The following is a 21,150-nucleotide window of genomic DNA, read 5'->3' on the forward strand; positions in this document are numbered from 1 at the left end:
TATGAGGGTTCCTTCTCTCTGCATCCTCTCTAGCATTTATTGTTTGTGAATTTTTTGATGATAACCATTCTAGCTGATGTGAGATGATAGCTCATAGTTTTTATTTGCATCTCTTTAATAATTAGTGATGTTGAACATTTTTCATGTGCCTCTTGTCCATCTGTACGTTGTCTTCTTTTTTTTTTTTAAGTAACAAATTTTTTTGACTTCATTATTTTTTTCATTAGTTAATTAATTAATTTTTGGCTGTGCTGAATCTTTGTTGCTGTGTGGGCTTTCTCTAGCTGTGGCCAGCAGGAGCTATTCTCTATTAATAGTTGCAGTGTGAGGGCTTCCATTGTGGTGGCTTCTCTTCTTGCAAAGCTTGGACTCTAGGGTGCTCGGGCTCAGTAGTTGTGGTGCCTGGGCTTAGTTTCTCTGTTGCCGGCATCTGGGATCTTCCTGGATCAGGTATCAAACCCGTGTCTCCTGCATTGGCAGGTGGGTTCTTTACCACCAAGCCACCAGGGAAACCAGCGATGAAATAGTATGTGGCCATATGAAGGAATAAAATTCTGATGTATGCTACAACATAGATGAACTTTAAAAACAAGATGCTCAGTGAAATGTCAGAAAAGGACAAATAATGTATGATTCTATTTATATGAAATTCCTAGAGCAGTCAAATTCATAGACAGAAAGTAGAATGGTGGTTGCCAGAGGCCGAGGGGAGAAAAAATGGGGAGTTAATGTTTAATGGGGGTATAATTTCAGCTTTGCAAGATGAGAAAATGCTGGAGGTGGATGGTGGTGATGGTTATACAATGTTGTGAATGTACTTAATGCTGCTGAACTATATGCTCAGGATTGTTACAATGGGACTTCCCTGGTAGTCCAGTGGTTCAGACTCCTCATTTCTAATTTGGAGGGTGCAGGTTCAATCCCTGGTCAGGGAATAAAGATTGCTAAAATGGTAAATTTAATGTTTTATCCCAATTAAAAAGAAATGTGGTGGGGTGGAGAGAAGAGACAGAGGGAAATAAGTCAATCTGGAGGAGAGAAAAGCAGTTTTCCTTTTCTTTTTTTCTGTGACTCCTATGCATGTGGGATCTTAGTTCTCTGGTCATGGATCAAACCTGTACCCCCTGCAATGGAAGCACAGAGTCTTAACTACTGGCCTTCCCTGTTTTTCTTTCTTTCCTTTTGTCTTTTGTTTTCATCTTTCTTTCCCCATTTTTCTTTTAATTGTGAGAAACAGGAGGCTCCAAAGTGAGGACTTGAGAGCCTTCAAAGCTGAGACACAAGAGGATCAGCCAAGTGTTGTTACATGTTGTATATTAAAATCACTTTTGTATCCTCTGAGAGATGAAAGTGAAAGGGAGAATTCCTTTTGTGGTTTCAGGCTTCACTTCCCCAATACTGCTCTGGGAGTGACTCATCAGGGTCTGTGACTTTCCTCCTCTCTCCCACCTCTGTTCTTTTATGGGGTGTGCTTTTTAAATTAGTGAATTAATTTCTTTCTTTATTTTCCGCTGGGCTGGGTTTTTGTTGCTGCGTGCGGACTTCCTCTCATTTGTCTAGAGCAGGGGCTACTCTCTAGTTGCAGTGTTTGGGCTTCTCATTGTGGTGGCTTCTCCTGATGAGGAGCATATACTCAAGAATTCAAGGGCTCAATAGTTCTGATGTACAAAGTTAGTTGCCTTGTGGTCTATGGGATCTTCCCAGACCAGGGGTTGAACCCTGTTCCCTGCACTGAAAGGCAGATTATTAACTGCTGGGCCACCAGGGAAGTCCTAGTGGAATGTATTTGAATATAGCTTCTGGGTTTGGAGTAGAATCCACGGGAGAAAACAAGGCAAATGCCATGTTTCCCAGCACAGTCCTTTCTTTCTTTCTTTCTTCTTCTTCTGCTGCTGCTTCTGCTAAGTCGCTTCAGTCATGTCCAACTCTATGTGACCCCATAGACGGCAGCCCATCAGGCTTCTCCATCCCTCAGATTCTCCAGACAAGAATACTGGAGTGGGTTGCCATTTCCTTCTCCAATGAAAGCATTCATGCTAAGTCGCTTCAATTGTGTCTGACTCTGTGCGACCCAATGGACAGAAGCCCACCAGGCTCCTCTGTCCACAGGATTCTCTAAGCAAGAATACTGGAGTGGGTTGCCATTTCCTTCTCCCTTTTTCTTCTGACTATCTATTTATCTTATTTTGTTGGCTGTGCAGCATAGCATGCAAGATCTTAGTTCTTCTACCAGGGATTGAATCTGCACCTTCTCCAGTGAAAGTGTGGAGTCTTAACCACTGAACCATCAGGAAAGTCCCAGCACAGTTTTTTCTTGTATTTTACTTTCTTTCAAAAGGAGAAATTAATTTATTTGGGAGAGGGGAAAAGAGGGAGGGAGGGCAATGGAACTTGGAGTTTAGAAAGAACTTTCATTTGTTCATTCATTTGACCAAAGAACAGGTAATGATCTGGGAGCTTAAACCACAGTGCTCACTGCCTTCCCGGACACCAGGGTGAGCTCAGAAACTCCTGAGATACAAAGAGTGGAGAAGACTTTGGGAGGGCTGAGATTCTTGCAGTAACTGTGAGGGAGAGATACGGGAAGTTCTAGTTATTATGCTGGCATTGATTCCATTTTTAAGCCTGTGTTGTGATGACTTGGGACTTCCCTGTGGGCCAGACAGTAAAGAATCTGCCAGCAATGCAGGAGACATGGGTTCAGTCCTTGGCTCAGGAAGATTCCCTGGGGAAGGGAATGGCTACCCACTCCAGTATTCTTGCCTGGAGAATTCCATGGACAGAAGAGCCTGGTGGGCTACAGTCCATGGGGTCACAAAGAGGGGGACATAACTGAATAATCAAGCATGGGATGACTTGAAGAAATAATGACTGTATTTATTTATTTCACTGAAGTAAGGGAACTTCCAAAGTGGCATAGCAGTAAAAGAATCCACCTGCTAATGCAGGAGATGTAAGAGACACATCTTCGATCCCTGGGTCGAGAAGATCCCCTGGTGTAGGAACTGGCAACCCATTCCAGTATTCTTGCCTGGAAAATTCCATGGACAGAGGAACCTGGCAGGTCACAGTCCATAGGATCACAAAGAATTGGAAACAATTGAGTGATTGATCACACACACGCACACTGAATTAAGAAAGATATAGTGATACATAACTGGCAATGTGCCAGGTATTGTTCTAGGCACTGGAGATGCATCTGTGAATAAACTCAGTATCGTTTTTACCTTCAAGGAGGTTCCCACCCAATGGGTGCTGTTTAGGGAGCCAGCTGTCTGTATCTCTCATTGAACCCTGGGCCCTGGGCGCAGAAATCTTATCTAATTCCTATCAGTGCCCTCACAGCACCCCTGATGAGGCTCTGTTCATAGTGGGTGCAAGCATACTTCCTGAATAGGTAGTCCTGATGCAGTAATCCTACTCAGGATGTTAGCTTTTAACACATGAACCTTGTTCAGCATGGCACTTCTGTTATATTCAGAAACTAGAAATATGAAGGCATAGGAGGAACTAAAATCACAGACTTTCTTTTTCTAATTTTTTTAAGCATCCTCTCACTCTCTCTTTTTAAAAATTGAAGTATAGTTAATTTACAATATTATGTTAATTTCTGCTAAATCACAGGTTTTCTTTCCTTTTTTCTTTTTCATTTGACTGGCTATTTTTTTTTTTTAAAGCTGGAGTATAATTGCTTTACAATGTTGTTAGTTTCTTCTGTACAACAAGGTGAATCAGCTATATGTCTACATATATCCCCTCCCGCTTGAGCTTTCATCCCCTCACCCCCCCACCCCACCCTTCAGGTCATCACAGAGCACCAAGCTGAGTTCCCTGTGCTACACAGCAGTTTCCCACTAGTTATTTATTTTACACATGATAGTGTACATGTCAATCCTAATCTCCCAATTCATCCCACCCTCCCCTTCCCCCTCAACACATGTCCACATGTCTGTTCTCTGCATCTGTTCTCTTTCTGCCCTGGTTCAAATAGGTTCAGCCATACCATTTTTCTAGATCCCACATATATGTGTTAATATACAATATTTGTTTTTCTCTTTCTGACTTCCTTCACTCTGTATGACAGACTATGTCCATCCACGTCTCTACGAATGACCCAACTTTGTTCTTCACAGGCTTTCTTAAAGCTAGCAAGGTAAGAGTTTTACTTTGGGGAGTATTTTTGTTATTTTTGTGTTCATGAATTAATTTCTGTGTGCGAAAATGCTTGTATCAGGTATTTTTATATAGCAAACAACATGGAACTTGATTCAAACTGACTAAAAAAAGAAAATTTTGGGCTCATGTAACTGATAAGTCCGGAAATAGATCAAGTAGTTGAAGGCAAAGCTTGATCCAGAATCTCAAATCATATCACCAAGATCTGGCTTTTCTCCCTTCCTGTCCTCTGCTTTCTGGGTGTCGCAGTCTCACCACACACTGTCTGGGAAGGGAGTAGGGCTCCGCTGGAAGCTCTGGTGGTGTTCAGAAGAAGACTTTTTTCTCTGAAACCACAGCAAATATCTCATATTGTATGTGCGAGTTCAGTTGCTAAGTTATGCCTGACTCTTTGTGACTCTGTGGACTGTAGCCAGCCAGGCTCCTCTGTCCATGGGATTTCCCAGGCAAGAATACTGGTGTGGGTTGCCACTCCCTTCTCTAGGAGATCTTCGCACCCAAGGATCGAATGCATGTCTCCTGCATTGCAGGCGGATTCTTTACCACTGAGCCACTTGGGAAGCAAGGTTGAAATTGGGATACATCCCACCCCCGAGCCCATCACTGTGCCATGAAATGGGACACAGTGATTGGTTGGGAAGAGTCAGGCTCTGTCCCGGCAGATGACTGAAGTGACGGGGGACAGGGCCCTTAAATTAATGATAGTGACACAAAAGGAAGACGGCAGATACAGGGAGGAAACCCTGATAACTGTATTTCTTCACACATCAGGAGCCTCAAGCTCAGGAAATTATGACCATGGAACTCCAAAGCTTAGTGATTTAAGATCACAGAGGTCTGTTTCATGTTCAAGTTCATGTGCATGGTGGGTGGCCAGGGGCTAGCTTGTCACAGCCCTCCCTGGGGTACAGGCTGACACAGAGCACCATCTTGAACATTTTCACTCACCATGCCAGGAAAAGAGAACCCTGAGGATTTCACACTGGCTGGCAAATGCTCTACCTCAGAAAGGAACACACTTGACCTCTTGTTGTTGTTGTTGAGTCACTAAATTGTATCCAGCTCTTGATATCTCCATGGATTGCAGCATGCCAGGCTCCCCTGTTCTTCATTATCTCCCAGAGTTTGCTCAAACTCATGTTCATTGAGCTTGTGATGCCATCCAACCATCTCATCCTCTGTAGCTACCTTCTCCTCCTGCCCTCAATCTTTCCCAGCATCAGGGTATTTTCCAACGAGGGTCCCTTCACATCAGTTGGCCAAAGTATTGGGACTTCAGCTTCAGCAACAGTTCTTCCAATGAATACTAAGGGTTGATTTTCTTAAGAACTGACTGGTTTGATCTCCCTGCCGTCCAGGGCACTCTCAAGAGTCTTCCCCAGCACCACAATTTGAAAGCAACCGTTCTTTGGCACTAAGCTTTCTTTATAGTCTGATTCTCACATTCATACATGACTACTGGAAGAACCATAGATTTGACTATATGGACATTTGTGGCAAAGTGATGTCTCTGTTTTTTAATATGCTGTCTAGATTTGTCATAGCTTTTCTTCCAAGGAGCAAGCATCTATTAATTTCATGGCTGCAGTCACCATCTGCAGTGATCTTGGAGCCCAAGAAAATAGATGTGAGAGTAGGACCATAAAGAAGGCTGAGCACCAAAGAATTGATACTTTCAAATTGTGGTGCTGGAGAAGACTCTTGAGAGTCCCTTGGACAGCAAGGAGATCAAACCAGTCAATCCTAAAGGAAATCAACCCTAAATATTCATTAGAATGACTGTTGTGAAACTGAAGCTCCAATACTTTGGCCACCTGATGGGAAGAGCCGACTCATTGGAAAAGACCCTGATGCTGGGAAAGATTGAGGGCAGGAGAAGAAGGGGGTGACAGAGGATGAGATGGTTGGATGGCATCACAAGTTCAATGAACATGAGTTTGAGCAAACTCTGGGAGGTAGTGAAGGACAAGGAAGCCTGATGTGCTTAGTCCATGGGTAACAAAGAGTCAGATATGACCTAGCAACTGAACAACAACAACTAGTAAGGGGGTCCTTAAGACAATGTTCCATTGGTCAAGGGCTTCTGGGAGCAAAATGGAGACAGATTAATGAAGGACTTTGACTGAGAGGCTGCACTGTCAACCCCACTGGCTCAGATGGACAGGGGAAGTGGTGCAAAGGATGAGCATTCATGCTTCTAAGATAATTTATCACCTCTAACACTGATCTACTCTTCAAAACTTCAGCCACATGCTTGTTGACCACAGAGTTGACAGTTTAAACCACAGGGTTATGAAGACAAAATTATGTGTGTGTGTGTGTGTGTGTGTGTGTGTATACCACACTTTCAGGGTCCACTGAAGACATAGAGGACACAGTGCAGGTCCAGAGAAGCCTGTCTTTGGCAGAGTTCTTTAGACCTTACCCACTTCTCCTCTCTTCTCTGGGAGGACTACTGGGATTATGAAAGTTGGGACAGTCAGTGTTCAATGCCGGAAAGAGAAAAACCCCAGGTAGTTTGAGAGTAGGGGACTTAACACAGGGATTTGGGTCCTTAAAAATGGTTGTGGGACTGAAGAAGCAGGTTCTGAAATGGGCTTCAAGTAATACTCCTGGAACTTTAAGAACTTGCCCTCAACAATTGTTTCTGAAGACAATTTCAAGCTGGTTCTATAGCTCAGAGTTCAAGAATACACATCCAAAAGTGCCATCCAGGGATTGGAAAGCCAATTTAAGAAGACTTCTGGTACTGGAAATGCTCCTGCCCCCAAATGTCACGCTTCCATGACCTTGCTTGCCAGCAGCCAAAATAGTCAAAAGAGAATAGAGAGATGGTCTTGGGGTCAGCCTCCCAAATCCACGTCAGTACATATAATTGTAGACATGGTTTCTCATTCAGACCCAAGTTGCAATGAATTCTGGTAAGTGTTGGTGTAACTTTCCAACCTCAGAGAAGGTGAGAGAGTCTAACCATAATAGCCACCCAAAGGTGTCTTTGTCTGGTTTTTCTCTCTCACATTTATATTTTGAGTGGTAAGCTGCTGCTGAGTGGTTTAAAAGTTTGTTTTGTTTTTAACTGAAATAGGGTTGATATGGGCTTCCCTGGTGGCTCAGATGGTGAAAAATCTACCTTTAATGCACAAAACCCAGGTTTGATCCCTATGTTGGGAGGATCCTCTGGAGAAGGAAATGGCTAACCACTTCAGTATTCTTGCCTGGAGAATCCCACGGACAGAGGAGCCTGGTGGGTTACAGTCCATGGGTCACAAAGAGTTGTGCGCGACTGAATGGCTAACACTTTCACTTTGTCACAACTGGTATACAGTGTTTCAGGTGTGCAGCGATGAATGTTATACATGTACATAGAGATCTATTGTTTCAGATTCTTTTTGGTAATAGGTTATTGCAAGATACTGAATATAAATCCTTGTGCTATACTGTCGGTCAAAGGAGAAGAAAATGGCAAACCACTCCAGTACTCTTGCCTGGAAAATTCCATGGATTGAGGAGCCTGGTAGGCTATAGTCCATGGGGTCACAAAGAGTCGGACACGAATGAGTGACTTCACTTTCTTTCTTTCTATAGTTCCTTTTGGAGAGGGAAATGGCAACCCACTCCAGTGTTCTTGCCTGGAGAACACTGTTCTACCCATGGGCAGAGGGGCCTGGTGGGCTGCAGTCTATGGGTTGCAAGGAGTCAGATACGACTAAGTAACTAACATACACATACACACACATACTGTAGGTCACTGATAATATTTTTGATTAAAATGTTTATATAGGCTCGTATGCTTAGTTTGCAGTGAATCTCATATTTACATAATAGTTTGCATTCAGTAGTTTTCCGGCTAACACAAATATAAGTATATCCCAAAATTAACCCATTTAACTTTAATAAAGTTAAAACTTAACAAAATTAACTCATTTAACTCATTACAAATTATCATTTGTAATATACAATGTTCCTGAACAGGTATAAATTGTTTCTTGGAATTATCATGTTTTGAATGTTTTAATGAATAGTATCACAGTCCTAAAATATGCATTATGAAAAGGTATGAAAGTTAGAGGGAAAAAGCTACAGTTCAGTTCATTTTTGTATGTCCTGTGTCTTCGTTCTAACTCACTTAAAAATTATGATTTTGTTGCAGTTGTAAGTTTTGATTAGCTTTAATATTAAAGCTAAATTGTTAAAATATAAAAGAATTATTATTGACTTTTCAATTTGTTCAAGATTATGAATTACAAGTGAACAGAGCAGCGTTTCCCGTTGACAAATGGAACTGCAAATAATGTTTTCTTTTTCTCTCTCTTTTTGTTTTTTGAATGTTCTGGGTCACCGTTGAAATGTGTGGTTTTTTCTTTTTCTTTTTTTGTCTAGCTGTGTTGCTCAGGTTTCTCTTATTGTGGAGCATGGGCTCTAGAGGGCTCAGGCTCAGTAGTTGTGGCCCAAGGGCTTAGTTGCCCTGCAGACTGTGGGATCTTAGTTCCCTGACCAGGGATTGAACCCACATCCTCTGCACTGGAAGACAAATTGGAAGACAAATTATTAACCACTGGACCACCAGGAAAGTCCAGTATGATGTCTCCTAAATTAAGCTTGTGACAATTAAACCAAGCAACTGTAGCAGTAAGAAAATTATTGACAATGTAGAACCAAGGAATGCTCCTCTTCAAATATGCTGGAGTCTGTATGTTCAGTAAAAAGATGACTACCTGAAGTAGCACAGATGGTTACCAGGTACCAAGAAAACAGATAATAAGCTTGGACAAGAGTATTTTTTAGAGCTCACATTATAATTGGAGAGGGATAAAAAGGGAAAAGAGAGAATAGTCATCATTCATACAGGAAGTTATCCTCAATAGCCTGTCCAAGGATCATAACTTCTGATCAGAGGTTATAAGTCATAGATAAAGTTATCACCATGGAAAATGACAGGCAGTAGCCTTGAATGCTGACAAAGACTAAACAAACTGTGTTTTCAGATTTTAATACATAATTGGAACTCCCCCAAACAAGCAAGAACTAAATAAAATAAAATTTTATTTAGAGCCCTCTAGAACCAAATAGAAAAATCAAGGCTATGGTTTTTTCTTTTTTCCAGTAGTCATGCATGGATGTGAGAGATGGACTATAAAGAAAGCTGAGTACTGAAGAATTGATGCTTTTGAACTGTAGTGTTGGAGAAGACTCTTGAGAGTCCCTTGGACTGCAAGGAAATCCAGCCAGCCCATCCTAAAGGAGATCAGTCCTGGGTGTTCATTGGAGGGACTGTTGAAGCTGAAACTCCAATACTTTGGCCACCTGATGTGAAGAGCTGACTCATTTGAGAAGACCCTGATGCTGGGAAAGATTAAGGGCAGGAGGAGAAGGGGACAACAGAGGATGAGCTGGTTGAATGGCATCACCAACTCAATGGACATGGGTTTGGGTGGACTCCGGGAGTTGGTGATGGACAGGGAGGCCTGGCATGCTGCGGTTCATGGGGTCGCAAAGAGTCGGACATGACTGAGCGACTGAACTGAACTGACTGAATGCTTAAAAGTACAAAATCCCTATTTTGCTGTTTCCCCACATCGTGCTTCTGGCAGCCACTGATCTATTCTCTGTTTCTATGAGTTCTGTTTTTTTTTTTTTTTTCTTTTGTTTGTTTCCTTTTTAGATTCCACATGTAAGCGAGATCTTGTTGTTTTAATTGTAGTCATTTTGATGCCATCATTTCGTGGTAGTTTTAATATAGAACTCATAAGTTACGGTGTTTAACACTTTTTCAAATATTTATTGGCTATTCTTCCCTTATGAAGTGACTGTTCTAATAATGTGCTTGTTTAAAATAATCAGAGTATTTTGCTATTATAATTGATGCAGTACTTGCTGTGATAAAGAACCTATGAACAGACCCACATTTATACAGCCATTTGATTTCTGACCCAGATGTCAAAGCAATTCAACGGGAAAATAAAAATCTTTTCAACAAATTGATCTAAAGCAACAGAACTTCAACCCAGCTCATTTGAGATGAATCACAGACCTAAATGTAGAAAACTATAAAACTCCTAGAAGAAACAAGAGGATATCTTCATGACACTGGGGAAAGCAAAGATTTCTTAATTGCAATGGGCTGGTCCATGGGACCCCACTACCAGACACAGATAGGACTTGTTCTTGTCACATGGGACTCCAGGGCCCTTTATTCATACCTCTTAACACCCCAGAAGTGGACTTACTGGAATATCTGATCTTGCTGAATTCCCCAAAGATATTTGTATATGTGTGTATTTACTGGTATATGTATTTACTGAATACAGCAAAGAAAGACATGAGTCACCTTCCTGGGCTTTTCACCCTTCACTAATGTGGTCTCCACATATAGGCCATGGTCTTCTCATGTGGTTAGAAAAGAGGAGGCTTGTGGGTGGGAGTTGGGGATAGTACTTGACCTGTTGGCCATAGGGGAAGCAGCTCTAGCCTGGAAACCTAGAGATAGGGCCCGTGTGGACTGGGGAGGAACCTGGACTTTGGGGTGTGAGTTCAGACCCCCAGACCTATTGGATTTGAGCTCTGTGTCCTTGGAAAATTCACTGAACCTCTCTGAGTCCTGGTTTCCTTATATGAGGTGAACCAGTTTGACATCAGATGACTATATGGACTTAGGAATTAAGGACGGATCAGACAGCAGAAGCCAGGTGGTGCTCATGGTAAAGAACCTGCCTGCCAATTCAAGAGACGTAAGAGTGTCAGGTCCAATCCCTGGTCTGGAAAGACTCCACCTGCAGGGGGCAGCTAAGCCAGTGTGCCACAACTACTGAACCCGTGCCCTAGAGCCTATGCTCCTCAGCAAGAGAAGCCACTGCAATGAGAAACCCATGCACTAGGCTTTGCTTGCCGCAACTAGAGAAAGCCCACATGCAGCAACAGACACCCAGTGCTGTCAAAAAGTTTAAAAGAAAATTTAAAGAAAGCTACTTAAAAACCATTTTATGGTATAAAATTATACATAAACATATATTTATCTATAAATATATGCATTTAAAGGTGTAAATGGGTATTTCTATAAATCTTTTATAATTAATTTCCAGTTTTATTGAGATATAATTGACATATAGCATTATGTAACTTTAAGATATACAACATAATGACTTGACTTACATTCATCATAAAATTATTATCACAACAGGTTAGTGAATATCCATCATCTCATATAAATACAACAATAAATAAATAGGAAAAACTTTTTTATTTGTAATAAGAGCTCTTAGGATTTACTATCTTCACAATTTTCATTTATAATGCACATCAGCATTCATTATCTTTATCAGATTGTACCTTACATCCCTAATATTTGCTTATCTTATAACTGGACATTTGTACCTTCTGACCATCTTTACCCAATCCCACCCCTTACCCTTCCACCCCAGCCTCTGGTAACCACAAATCTAATCTCTTTTTACTAAGAGTTACTTAGTTACTAAGTACTTAGTTTACTAAGTTACTTACTAAGTAATTACTAAGTTACTTACTTTACTAAGTACTTAGTTACCAAGTTACTTAGTTTACTAAGAGTTACTAAGAGTTTGTTTTTAAAGTATAATTGACTACAACACTATGTTACCAGAGTTCCAAAGAATAGCAAGGAGAGATAAGAAAGCCTTCCTTAGAGATGAGTGCAAAGAAATAGAAGAAAACAATAGAATGGGAAAGACTATAGATCTCTTCAAGAAAATTAGAAATACCAAGGGAACATTTCATGCAAAGATGGGCTCAGTAAAGGACAGAAATGGTAGGGACCTAACAGAAGCAGAAGATATTAAGAAGAGGTGGTAAGAATACACAGAAGAACTGTACAAAAAAGATCTTCACGACTCAAATAATCATGATGGTGTGATCACTCATGTAGAGCCAGACATCCTGGAATGTGAAGTCAAGTGGGCCTTAGGAAGCATCACTACAAACAAAGCTAGTGGAGGTGATGGAATTCCAGTTGAGCTATTTCAAATCCTGGAAGATGATGCTGTGAAAGTGCTGCACTTAATATGCCAGCAAATTTGGAAAACTCAGCAGTGGCCACAGGACTGGAAAAGGTCAGTTTTCATTCCAATCCCAAAGAAAGGCAATGCCAAAGAATGCTCAAACTACCACACAATTGCACTCATCTCACATGCTAGTAATGCTCAAAATTCTCCAAGCCAGGCTTCAGCAATATGTGAACCGTGAACTTCCAGATGTTCAAGATGGATTTAGAGAAGGCAGAGGAACCAAAGATCAATTTGCCAACATCTGCTGGATCATCGAAAAAGCAAGAGAGTTCTAGAAAAACATCTATTTCTGCTTTATTGACTATGCCAAAGCCTTTGACTGTGTGGATCACAATAAACTGTGGAAAATGCTGAAGGAGATGGGCATACCAGACCACCTGACCTGACCCTTGAGAAATCTGTAGGCAGGTCAGGAAGCAACAGTTAGAACTGGACATGGAACAACAGACTGGTTCCTAATAGGAAAAGGAGTGTGTCAAGGCTGCGTATTGTCACCCTGCTTATTTCACTTATATGCAGAATACATCATGATAAATGCTGGGCTGGAGGAAGCACAAGCTGGAATCAAGATTGCTGGGAGAAATATCAATAACCTCAAATATTCAGATGACACCACCCTTATGGCAGAAAGTGTAGAGTAACTAAAGAGCCTCTTGATGAAAGTGAAAGAGAAGAGTGAAAAAGTTGACTTAAAGCTCAACATTTAGAAAACTAATATCATGGCATCTGGTCCCATTACTTCATGGCAAATAGATAGGGAAACAGTGGAAACAGTGGCTGACTTTATTTTTCTGGGCTCCAAAATCACTGCAGATGGTGACTGCAGCCATGAAATTAAAAGACACTTACTCCTTGGAAGGAAAGTTATGACCAATCTAGACAGCATATTAAAAAGCAGCGACATACTTTGTCAACAAAGGTCCATCTAGTCAAGGCTATGGTTTTTCCAGTGGTCATGTATGGATGTGAGAGTTGGACTATAAAGAAAGCTGAGCACCGAAGAATTGATGCTTTTGAACTGTGGTGTTGGAGAAGACTCTTGAGAGTCCCTTTTACTGCAAAGAGATCCAACCAGTCCATCCTAAAGGAGATCAATCCTGGGTGTGCATTGGAAGGACTGATGTTGAAGCTGAAACTCCAATAATTTGGCTACCTGATGCGAAGAGCTGACTCATTTGAGAAGACCCTGATACTGGGAAAGATTGAAGGTGGGAGAAGGGGAGGACAGAGGATGTGATGGTTGGATGGCATCATGGACTCAATGGACATGAGTTTGAGTAAATTCCAAGGGTTGGTGATGGATAGGGAGGCCTGATGTGCTGCAGTCCATGGGGTTGCAAGAGTCGGACACGACTGAGCGGCTGGACTGAACCGAACATAGAGATTCAATATTTCTACAAATTTCAGGATGATCCCCACTATGAGTGTAGTGTCATCTGTCATCTGTCAATATTCCTATAAATCTGCTTGGTGAACTTATAAGTAGTCTCATTTATTGTTTCTTTCTTATCTGATTAAAATATTTTCAATAAAAAATAAAAATAAGGGATCAAAAGTGCTGAAAATGCTTAAATTCCTTGCTCTTTAGTCTGACGCTTTTGGCTTCCATACAGGTAGGAATAAAGAAGATGTGTTTCTATGTGTGTGTGTGTGTGAATTCAGAGTATTTGAAAGTGTGTGGCTGTGAATTAGTGTGAATATATGTGAATATGTGGGTGTCCGGGAGGGTGTGTGTGAGCGTGTCAATTTGTGAGTGCTTTGGAGAGTGTGTGACTGTGAGTTCGTGTAACCCTGTGTAAGTGTGTGACATGAGTTAGTGTGAGTGTGTCTGCTTCCCTGGGGTTGGGGTGAACAACCTGAAAGGATTCAGGGGCTCCCCACCCTTCTCAGTTCAGCCCAATTAATCGTAGGCTGCAGCACTGTGTATCCCCCATTCTGAACTCTTCAAGAGGAAAAGAAGTGACAGCGAGGAGGACCCCAACTCTTCTCCTCACAGAGAGGACAGTCAGGGTCCTGTCCCTCACTGTCACTCACAGTTGCAGAGACTCAGTCACCATCTGCGGTGGCGCGTGTCTGTCTGTCTATTTCTTGTTTTCATGAAGATTGCTGCTTGGGCCCCAGAAGCTGCTAGGCCAGTGACCTTCCTGATAACACAGGCCTGAGAAGGTGGCTGAATCAGCTACCATTGCTCAGTCCTCAAATCCTTCTTGATCAAATTATTTTGTGGCCAAAATTGTTGGGAAGGCTGAGAACTCAGCTCAGGATCCACAGCCCACCCTGTCTTGGTAAGGGTGCTCAGAAGTCCCATGGGAAGCACTTAAACCTGTGGAATCTTCTAGCCCTGCATTTTCACATGAGAACTGGAGCCCTGCCACCCACTCCCCTTGACAGCACCTGTTAATCTCCCACAGATCCAGCATTTACAGAACCCATGTTAGGGTTATCCTCTAGTTCACGTTACCAGCCTATATGTGCCAGCACATCTCAGGCTACCAAGCTTCCTCAGACACACAAACACGCCCCCTTGGGGCCCTTTGAGGAGACAACACTAAATACATTTTTACAGAAAAGGGACCAGGGCAGCTAAGAGACGGAGTATCTTGCTTAAGGCATCCCCAGTTCATAAGAGGTTAGCCTGCCTTGGGACTCCATCCTTTTTCTTCTCAGTAGAAGCTCAATGGAGAGTTTGGCCTTGCATGGGTTCAGGAAACATGAAACATTTTAATATTTTATTTATATTTATTTTAATTTATTTGCCTGTGCTGGGTCTTAGTTGGAGCATGTGGGATCTAGTTCCCTGATCAGGGCTTAAACCTGCCCCCCCTGCATTGGGACCATAGACTGTTAGCCAATGGACTACCAGGGAAGTCCCAACATACAACATTTTAGAGGAAGAGGCTCAACTGATGCTTGAAACTCAGACATTGATGGGATTCCTAGGGAGGTGGGAGGAGGTGGCTTATTAGAGATAACACTAAAGGGGGGTTGGGATTCCTCCATAATTTGGAGGTAAAGAATCCATCTGCAATGCAGGAGATGCAGGAGATGCAGGCTTGATCCCTGGGTTGGGAAGATCCCCTGGAGGAGGCCATGACAACCCACTCCAATATTCTTGCCTGGAGAATCCCATGGACAGAAGAGCCTGGCAGGCTACAGTTCATGGGGTCACAGAGAGTCGGACACGACTGAAGCTACTAAGCACACACGCAAAGGGGGATTGAGGGGTGTGAGGTGCCGAAGGTGCTCATTTGTCCTGGCTCGACACCTCTGCCACTTCAGCAGCTGGAGGTGAAAGGCCCGAAGGAGACAGAAGGGGAGTTCTGTCCCTACAGTGCCTCCTGTCAGCCTTGTGGCTCCTGTCAGTCCCTCCTGTTCACTCAGTTTTCTCATCTGAACCATGGAGAAGTTGACTTAAGGTTGTCAGACAAACTACGGCATGCCCAGTTTAATTTGAATTTCAGGTAAACAACAAATGCTTTTCAGTGTAAGTATATTCCATGCAATATTTGGGACATATGGATACCAAGAAATTAATTTTTATCTAATATTCAAATTTAACTGGGTAGCCTGTATTTTTCTTACAGATGAGGGCCAATGGCCTTTATGAAACAGATGACTATTCAGAGGCCCAGAAGTTGGGACCAGACCCCTGGCTGGGGCTCCCGTCCTTCCCACTGGCTCTCTCTGTCCATCAGACAGGTCACTGCCAGGCTGGGCTGAACCCGGCTCTGAGGGAAAGGCCCGGATTCCTTGGTGATGGTGAGAAGGCTGGTGTGGGTCTAGGGGACCCGAGGTGCCCATGGACCTCATGATCAGGGTCCATGAAGCCCGAGAATGCAGAGCTGGGAGGAGGCGCTGTCAGGATCTACCCTGAGGGCACCTTTTTCTACATCTGAATCATGTAGTGCTACATTGGCTTAAATGGCTGGAAGGAGACCTGGCATATGAGGAGAAGGATGATGTAGCGACACCAGCCCAGACCTCTGGGGTGGGAGGAAGAGATAAGGCAGAGGGGCAGGGACGCTCACCTGGCCAAGGGCCCTACCCGACCCCTTGGTAGTGGGGACCTCTCCCGTTACCACATCAGGGCAGGGCGGGCGTCATGGTGGCCAGTGCCCTCCATCAGCACCGGCTCAGCTCAGAAAGTTCTAGTGCTGGGTGGTGGGGTGGCGAGGGGTGTGTGGAAGCTCTGAGGTACACTCCTCCCCCCACTTCTCCACAGACTGGCACTGGTGTTTGTGGTAAACCCAGTGACACGGGAGGTGACTGATAAGATGGAAAGGACCATGCCCGGTCAGATTGCCAGGTTCCCAGCCTCTATAAAACAGGCTGTGGAGGGAGCCTGGGCAGCTGCCCACCATGACCTCTTGGGCCGTCCTGCTCATCGCCTCAGTGCTCCTGGTCTCCCCAGGTGAGGACGTTCCCCTCAGGGTAGATCCCGACAGCTGCTTCTCCTCCCAGCTCTGCTTTCTCAGGCTTTGTGGACCCAAGCATGAGCTCCAAGGTCACCTCAGGCCCCATAGTCTTCTCACCATCACCACGGAGGCTGGGCCTTACCCTCAGAGCCAGGTTCAGCTCAGCCTGGCAGTGACATGGGCAATGGGGAGAGAGAGCCAGTGGGAAGGAAGGGAGCCCCAGCCAGGGGTCTGATCCCAATTCTACTGCTCAGGCTGTGGGGCCACCGGGGATCCCTTTCCCTTCCTGGGCCTCTGGCTCTTTGTCTGTGTCATGAAGATCACTCACTCACCTGTGGGTCTGAGGGTTCTCCTGGCCCACAATGGCCATGGTGATGACAGGGCATCTGAGTGAGTGGGGACCTCTCACTGTTCCAGATTCACTCCCTTGTTCCCATACCTCATCTCTCCCAGTTCCCCAGGCTCACTGTAAGTTCTAAGGGTTTAGCTGAGTGTAAGGACCCTTCTGGATGGGAGAGCGGGTTGGACTGGACCACCTGACATGAAGTGTGTTTTTTTTTTTTTTTTTTTTTTGAGGAAAGAGAAAAAGAGAAACAATCCCTTGAAGGAATATGAGGGAAGTTTCCGTTTAGATGGGCCCCAGATCTCTCTGTGTGTGTGTGAGAGAGAGAGAGACAGAGACAGAGACAGACAGACAAGAAAGAGAGACAGAGAAACAGAGAGGGTGGTGTAATGGTAATGCTTGGGGGGACTTATCCTCTTTGCTCTCCAAGGAACTTGAGAGCATGTGTTTCTCCTGACAGTGAATCAGAGCAGCCCCAGGGCAGAGCAGGGTAGGAGGGCCACTGGACTCCTCACAAGGCTACCTCCCCGCCCTGGGTGCCAGCTGCCTCCTGGGCTCTCTCCGGCTGGGAGAAGTGACTTCTTCTCTCCCTCTGTCTGTGGAGGGCTGCTGATACTGTTTCTTCCCCAGGGCTGGCCTTTTCCGGTCTGACCCCTGAGCACCATGACCAGGCAACAGCCCATCTGTGCGATGAAGATGAGTTGTGCCAGGGCCTGTCCCTGGAGAATCCCCAGGTACACGGATGGCTTCCTGCTGCCCACCCACCATCTCTCTCCTTCCTCTCCTCCCTGGGCAGCGCCAGGGGTGAGGGCCTGGAGACTGAACAGGCCAGGGGGTGGGGAGGCAGGGCTGGGAGCTGAAGATGCTGGTTTTGTTCACACTGGTACCTGACTGTGGGGTGGGGGCTATACTGGTGGCTGGGCCCTCCCCAATGGCCTCCTCCTTGTCTGATGGTAGAACAGAAGAGGGGCAGATGTTGGGCTGGGAACGGTGCTGTGGGTGTGGGGGCAGGTTGTGGGGTCTCTCAGCCTCTCTAAGACAGGCAGAGAGATGGGCAGGGGCCAGTCAGTCTGGCTCAGGTCCTCATATGGACAGACAGATCGTGGGTCATCCTACTGGCCTTGAAAGGGCCCCTTCCTGATGCCCTTCCGAGGTTGGGGTGTCCGAGAGACCATTCTGAGGGACTTCCTTTCCTAATAGGGTGACCTGGTGCTCCAAAGAGAGGAGCTGAACCTAATCTGTGGTTATTGTCAGAAGATAATGCAGATGTTGAAGGACATGGTGGGAAATAATCCCAGCAAGGTGAGACTGGAGGCTTCTGGAGCCTGGTGGGTGGAGTGGTGCCCCCAAGAGGGGTGGGGAGGGTGAGGGACGGTGAAGAGGGCTGCCAGAATGGCTGAGGTTCTGTGGGCCCCTCAAATGTTGGCCAATGGACTTTGGAGAATTCCCTCAACTTGTGGCATTCTGGGAGTGTGAAAGTGGGAGGAAAGGGTGTGTGGTTTCCATCAAGTTCTTGAAGGGAACCTATCCCCAGAGAAGGTAGGGACCTCCCATTCATGTCCAGGATAGGACTCTGGAGGTTGGTTCCAGACCAAGCCTGAATCAGGAAAGGTAAGTCCCAGGTTCTCCACATCTGAGCTGTATGGCTTGGACAAGTCATAAACACTTTGCGAGCCTCAGTTTTCTTATCTGTGGAGTGCGATGGACAAGAACCCCAAGTTGCCTAGGACTTTTTTTAAACAGATGATTTTATTTATGTATTTATTTGACTGTGCTGAGTCTTGGTTGCCTCTTAGACTTTCTCTCTAGTTGCTCTGAGTGGGGCTACTCTGTCATTGGGGTGCTCAGGCTTCTCACTGGGTGACTCCTGTTGTGAAGCAATGGCTCTCAGCACGTGGGCTTCAGGAGTTGAGACATGTGGGCTCAGTAGTTGAGGCTCCTGGGCTCTAGAGCACAGTCTCAGTGGTTGTGGCTCATCTACTTCCTTGCTCCCCAGTGTGTGGGGTCTTCCTGGACCACAGATCCTCTCCTGTACTGGCAGGCTGATTCTTCACCATGAGCCACCAGGGAAATCCTGCCTAGGCCTTTTAAAGGAGCTGAAAAGTGGAATGTACTTAGCTTCAAGTGAATGTTTAAGAAGTGGGTGTATCATCACAAGAATCATAGTTTCACTCTCCCCCTGCCCCCCCTGCCCCCCTTAGTTCCCTCAACCTGCTCAGCCCTCTGCCTTCATCCTGGGATCCTCAGATTTATCCTCTTCCACTGGGATGGCAGGATAAGATATTCCAAAATCAATGAACCAAGGCTCCAAGCTCAGATCCCCTCCTAACCCACCGCACCCCCCCCACCCCATCCCAGCAGATGGAGACCCCAGTTAGGCCCTAGACCCAGAGGCTATGTAGGCAGAGCCTTTAAAGTGGGTCTGGGCACCACTCTCCACCCAGAAGACAGGGCCTGGGTATAAAGAACTGAGACTCGGCAGGACCAATTGTCTTTTCGGGAGCCCCTGCTGGTCAGGCTCGGGTTAGGACTCAGGGATGGGGAGTAGGGGCTGAGCCCTGTCTCTCCAGTCCCCGCTCTGGTGACCACCAGGCACCAGCTCCCTGGCCAGTGGTCCCATTGCTAGACCCGCCCAGGGACCAAGGCTGCCAAGGCCTGCAGAAAGGCAATGTCAAGCAGGGTTCACCTGAGGCCCGTTTCCCACCACGGTGCTGCTGCTCCAGAATGTCATCATCCATGCGACCTCCAAGGTGTGCAACAAGATGGGGCTGCTGAGCATCCTGTGCAAGATGATCATGAAGAACTTTCTCCATCGCATCTGTCAGGACATCTTGGCTAGGAAGAAGCCTCAGGCCATCTGTGTGGACATCAAGCTGTGCAAGGGCAAGGCAGGTACGTGCAGGGAGTTATTTCCTGACAGCCTCCCCATGAATGTGCAGTAGAATTTAAAAACACAGGAAGGCACCTGTCAGAGAGAACTTCCTAAACAGCTCACACCTGCCCCTCCCAGCCTTCTTGTCATATGACACATCACTCCAACCACTCCCAACAGGGACAGCATGGAGCAGCTGGGTAGGTGGGCTTTGGCTCCTACCAGAGTACTTTCTCAAACATTTGAGAAAAACTCCTAACAGCCTGAGGCAACCTCCCCCTGCCCCTCCCCACACTCCTGCAAACAGTTCTGGAGTAAAATTAGGTCCCCATTTCTCCTCAGCTGTGTGACCTTGGGCAAGTGACTTAACCTCTTTGAGCTTCAGTTTTCTCACCCGTGAAAGGGGGATAATGACTCCTGTTTCTGAGGCTGGGGTGAGGAATGAATAAGACCATCATGTATGATGAGGTTGACACCAAGGAAATGGCCTGAGACTAAGATGCTGGAGACATCAGAGCCCTGATTGAACTCCAACCTCCCATCCCAGACCTGATCCCAGAATGGGAGCTGAGGCCACATCTTTCTCCATGACATAGGGGCCTAAGAGCTGGGATGGAGGAATCTCATGGGGTTGGGGGAGGGCTAGGGCTACCCAGGCCATGCCTGGAAATTTCAGGCAATGACTACAAGAGATGGGCTGGGGAAGGGGTCCTCAGTTTGGGTCTGGCAGCTCATCCACTCTCACTGATGCTTTGCAGCCTGATTCTTGCAGATCACCCATTAGTATGAGGTCCCCATCATTTCCTATGGCTTTTATCTTCAAAGCCCCACCACCCACACAGGCTTCTGAAGGGCTTCCAGGAGGGGACACTGCTTGTGTACCTCAAGGATAGGTGGCTCTGAGTCTCCATCCCCTCTAGAGACCCCACACACCTGCCCATTGCTGTCTCTTCTCTCCACACCAGGTCTCATCTGAACCCCTGGGTCCCCCAACCCCACCCTGGGGAAGAAGCACAGAAACTCCAGCATCCTCAGTCGGCTCTTTCCTTCATGAATCCAGGAGTCTTCCCTCTAGTTTCTCTCATCTAACTCCTTCCACTGTCTTCCCCCCTCAGGAGAATAAAATATCAAGCAAGAATTTTTGCAGCTTCTTTTCCTTTGCTGGGTTTCAGAGGAGAGGCATACTCATCTGACTCATGAGTTCATTCAATAAACATGTTGTATGTCCACCTGTGATTTTAGATGTTAGGGATTTAGTGGTGAACAAGACAACTTAGCAGCTCTCACACATGTAGTCATGAAATACTT

At 45.3% G+C, this 21,150-nt stretch overlaps 1 protein-coding gene across 1 annotated transcript; it reads left to right on the forward strand.

The window, feature by feature from the left end:
- The first annotated feature begins 16,571 nt into the window (after positions 1–16,571).
- LOC136163989 (antimicrobial peptide NK-lysin-like) lies at positions 16,572–20,818 on the forward strand. Its single transcript, XM_065928805.1, has 5 exons — positions 16,572–16,623; positions 17,601–17,704; positions 18,171–18,272; positions 19,694–19,862; positions 20,808–20,818. The coding sequence occupies exons 1-5, from the start codon at positions 16,572–16,574 to the stop codon at positions 20,816–20,818; spliced, it is 438 nt and encodes a 145-aa protein (XP_065784877.1).
- Positions 20,819–21,150: the final 332 nt, after the last annotated feature.

Source organism: Muntiacus reevesi, chromosome 3 (assembly GCF_963930625.1).
Source record: "Muntiacus reevesi chromosome 3, mMunRee1.1, whole genome shotgun sequence".
NCBI lineage: Eukaryota > Metazoa > Chordata > Mammalia > Artiodactyla > Cervidae > Muntiacus > Muntiacus reevesi.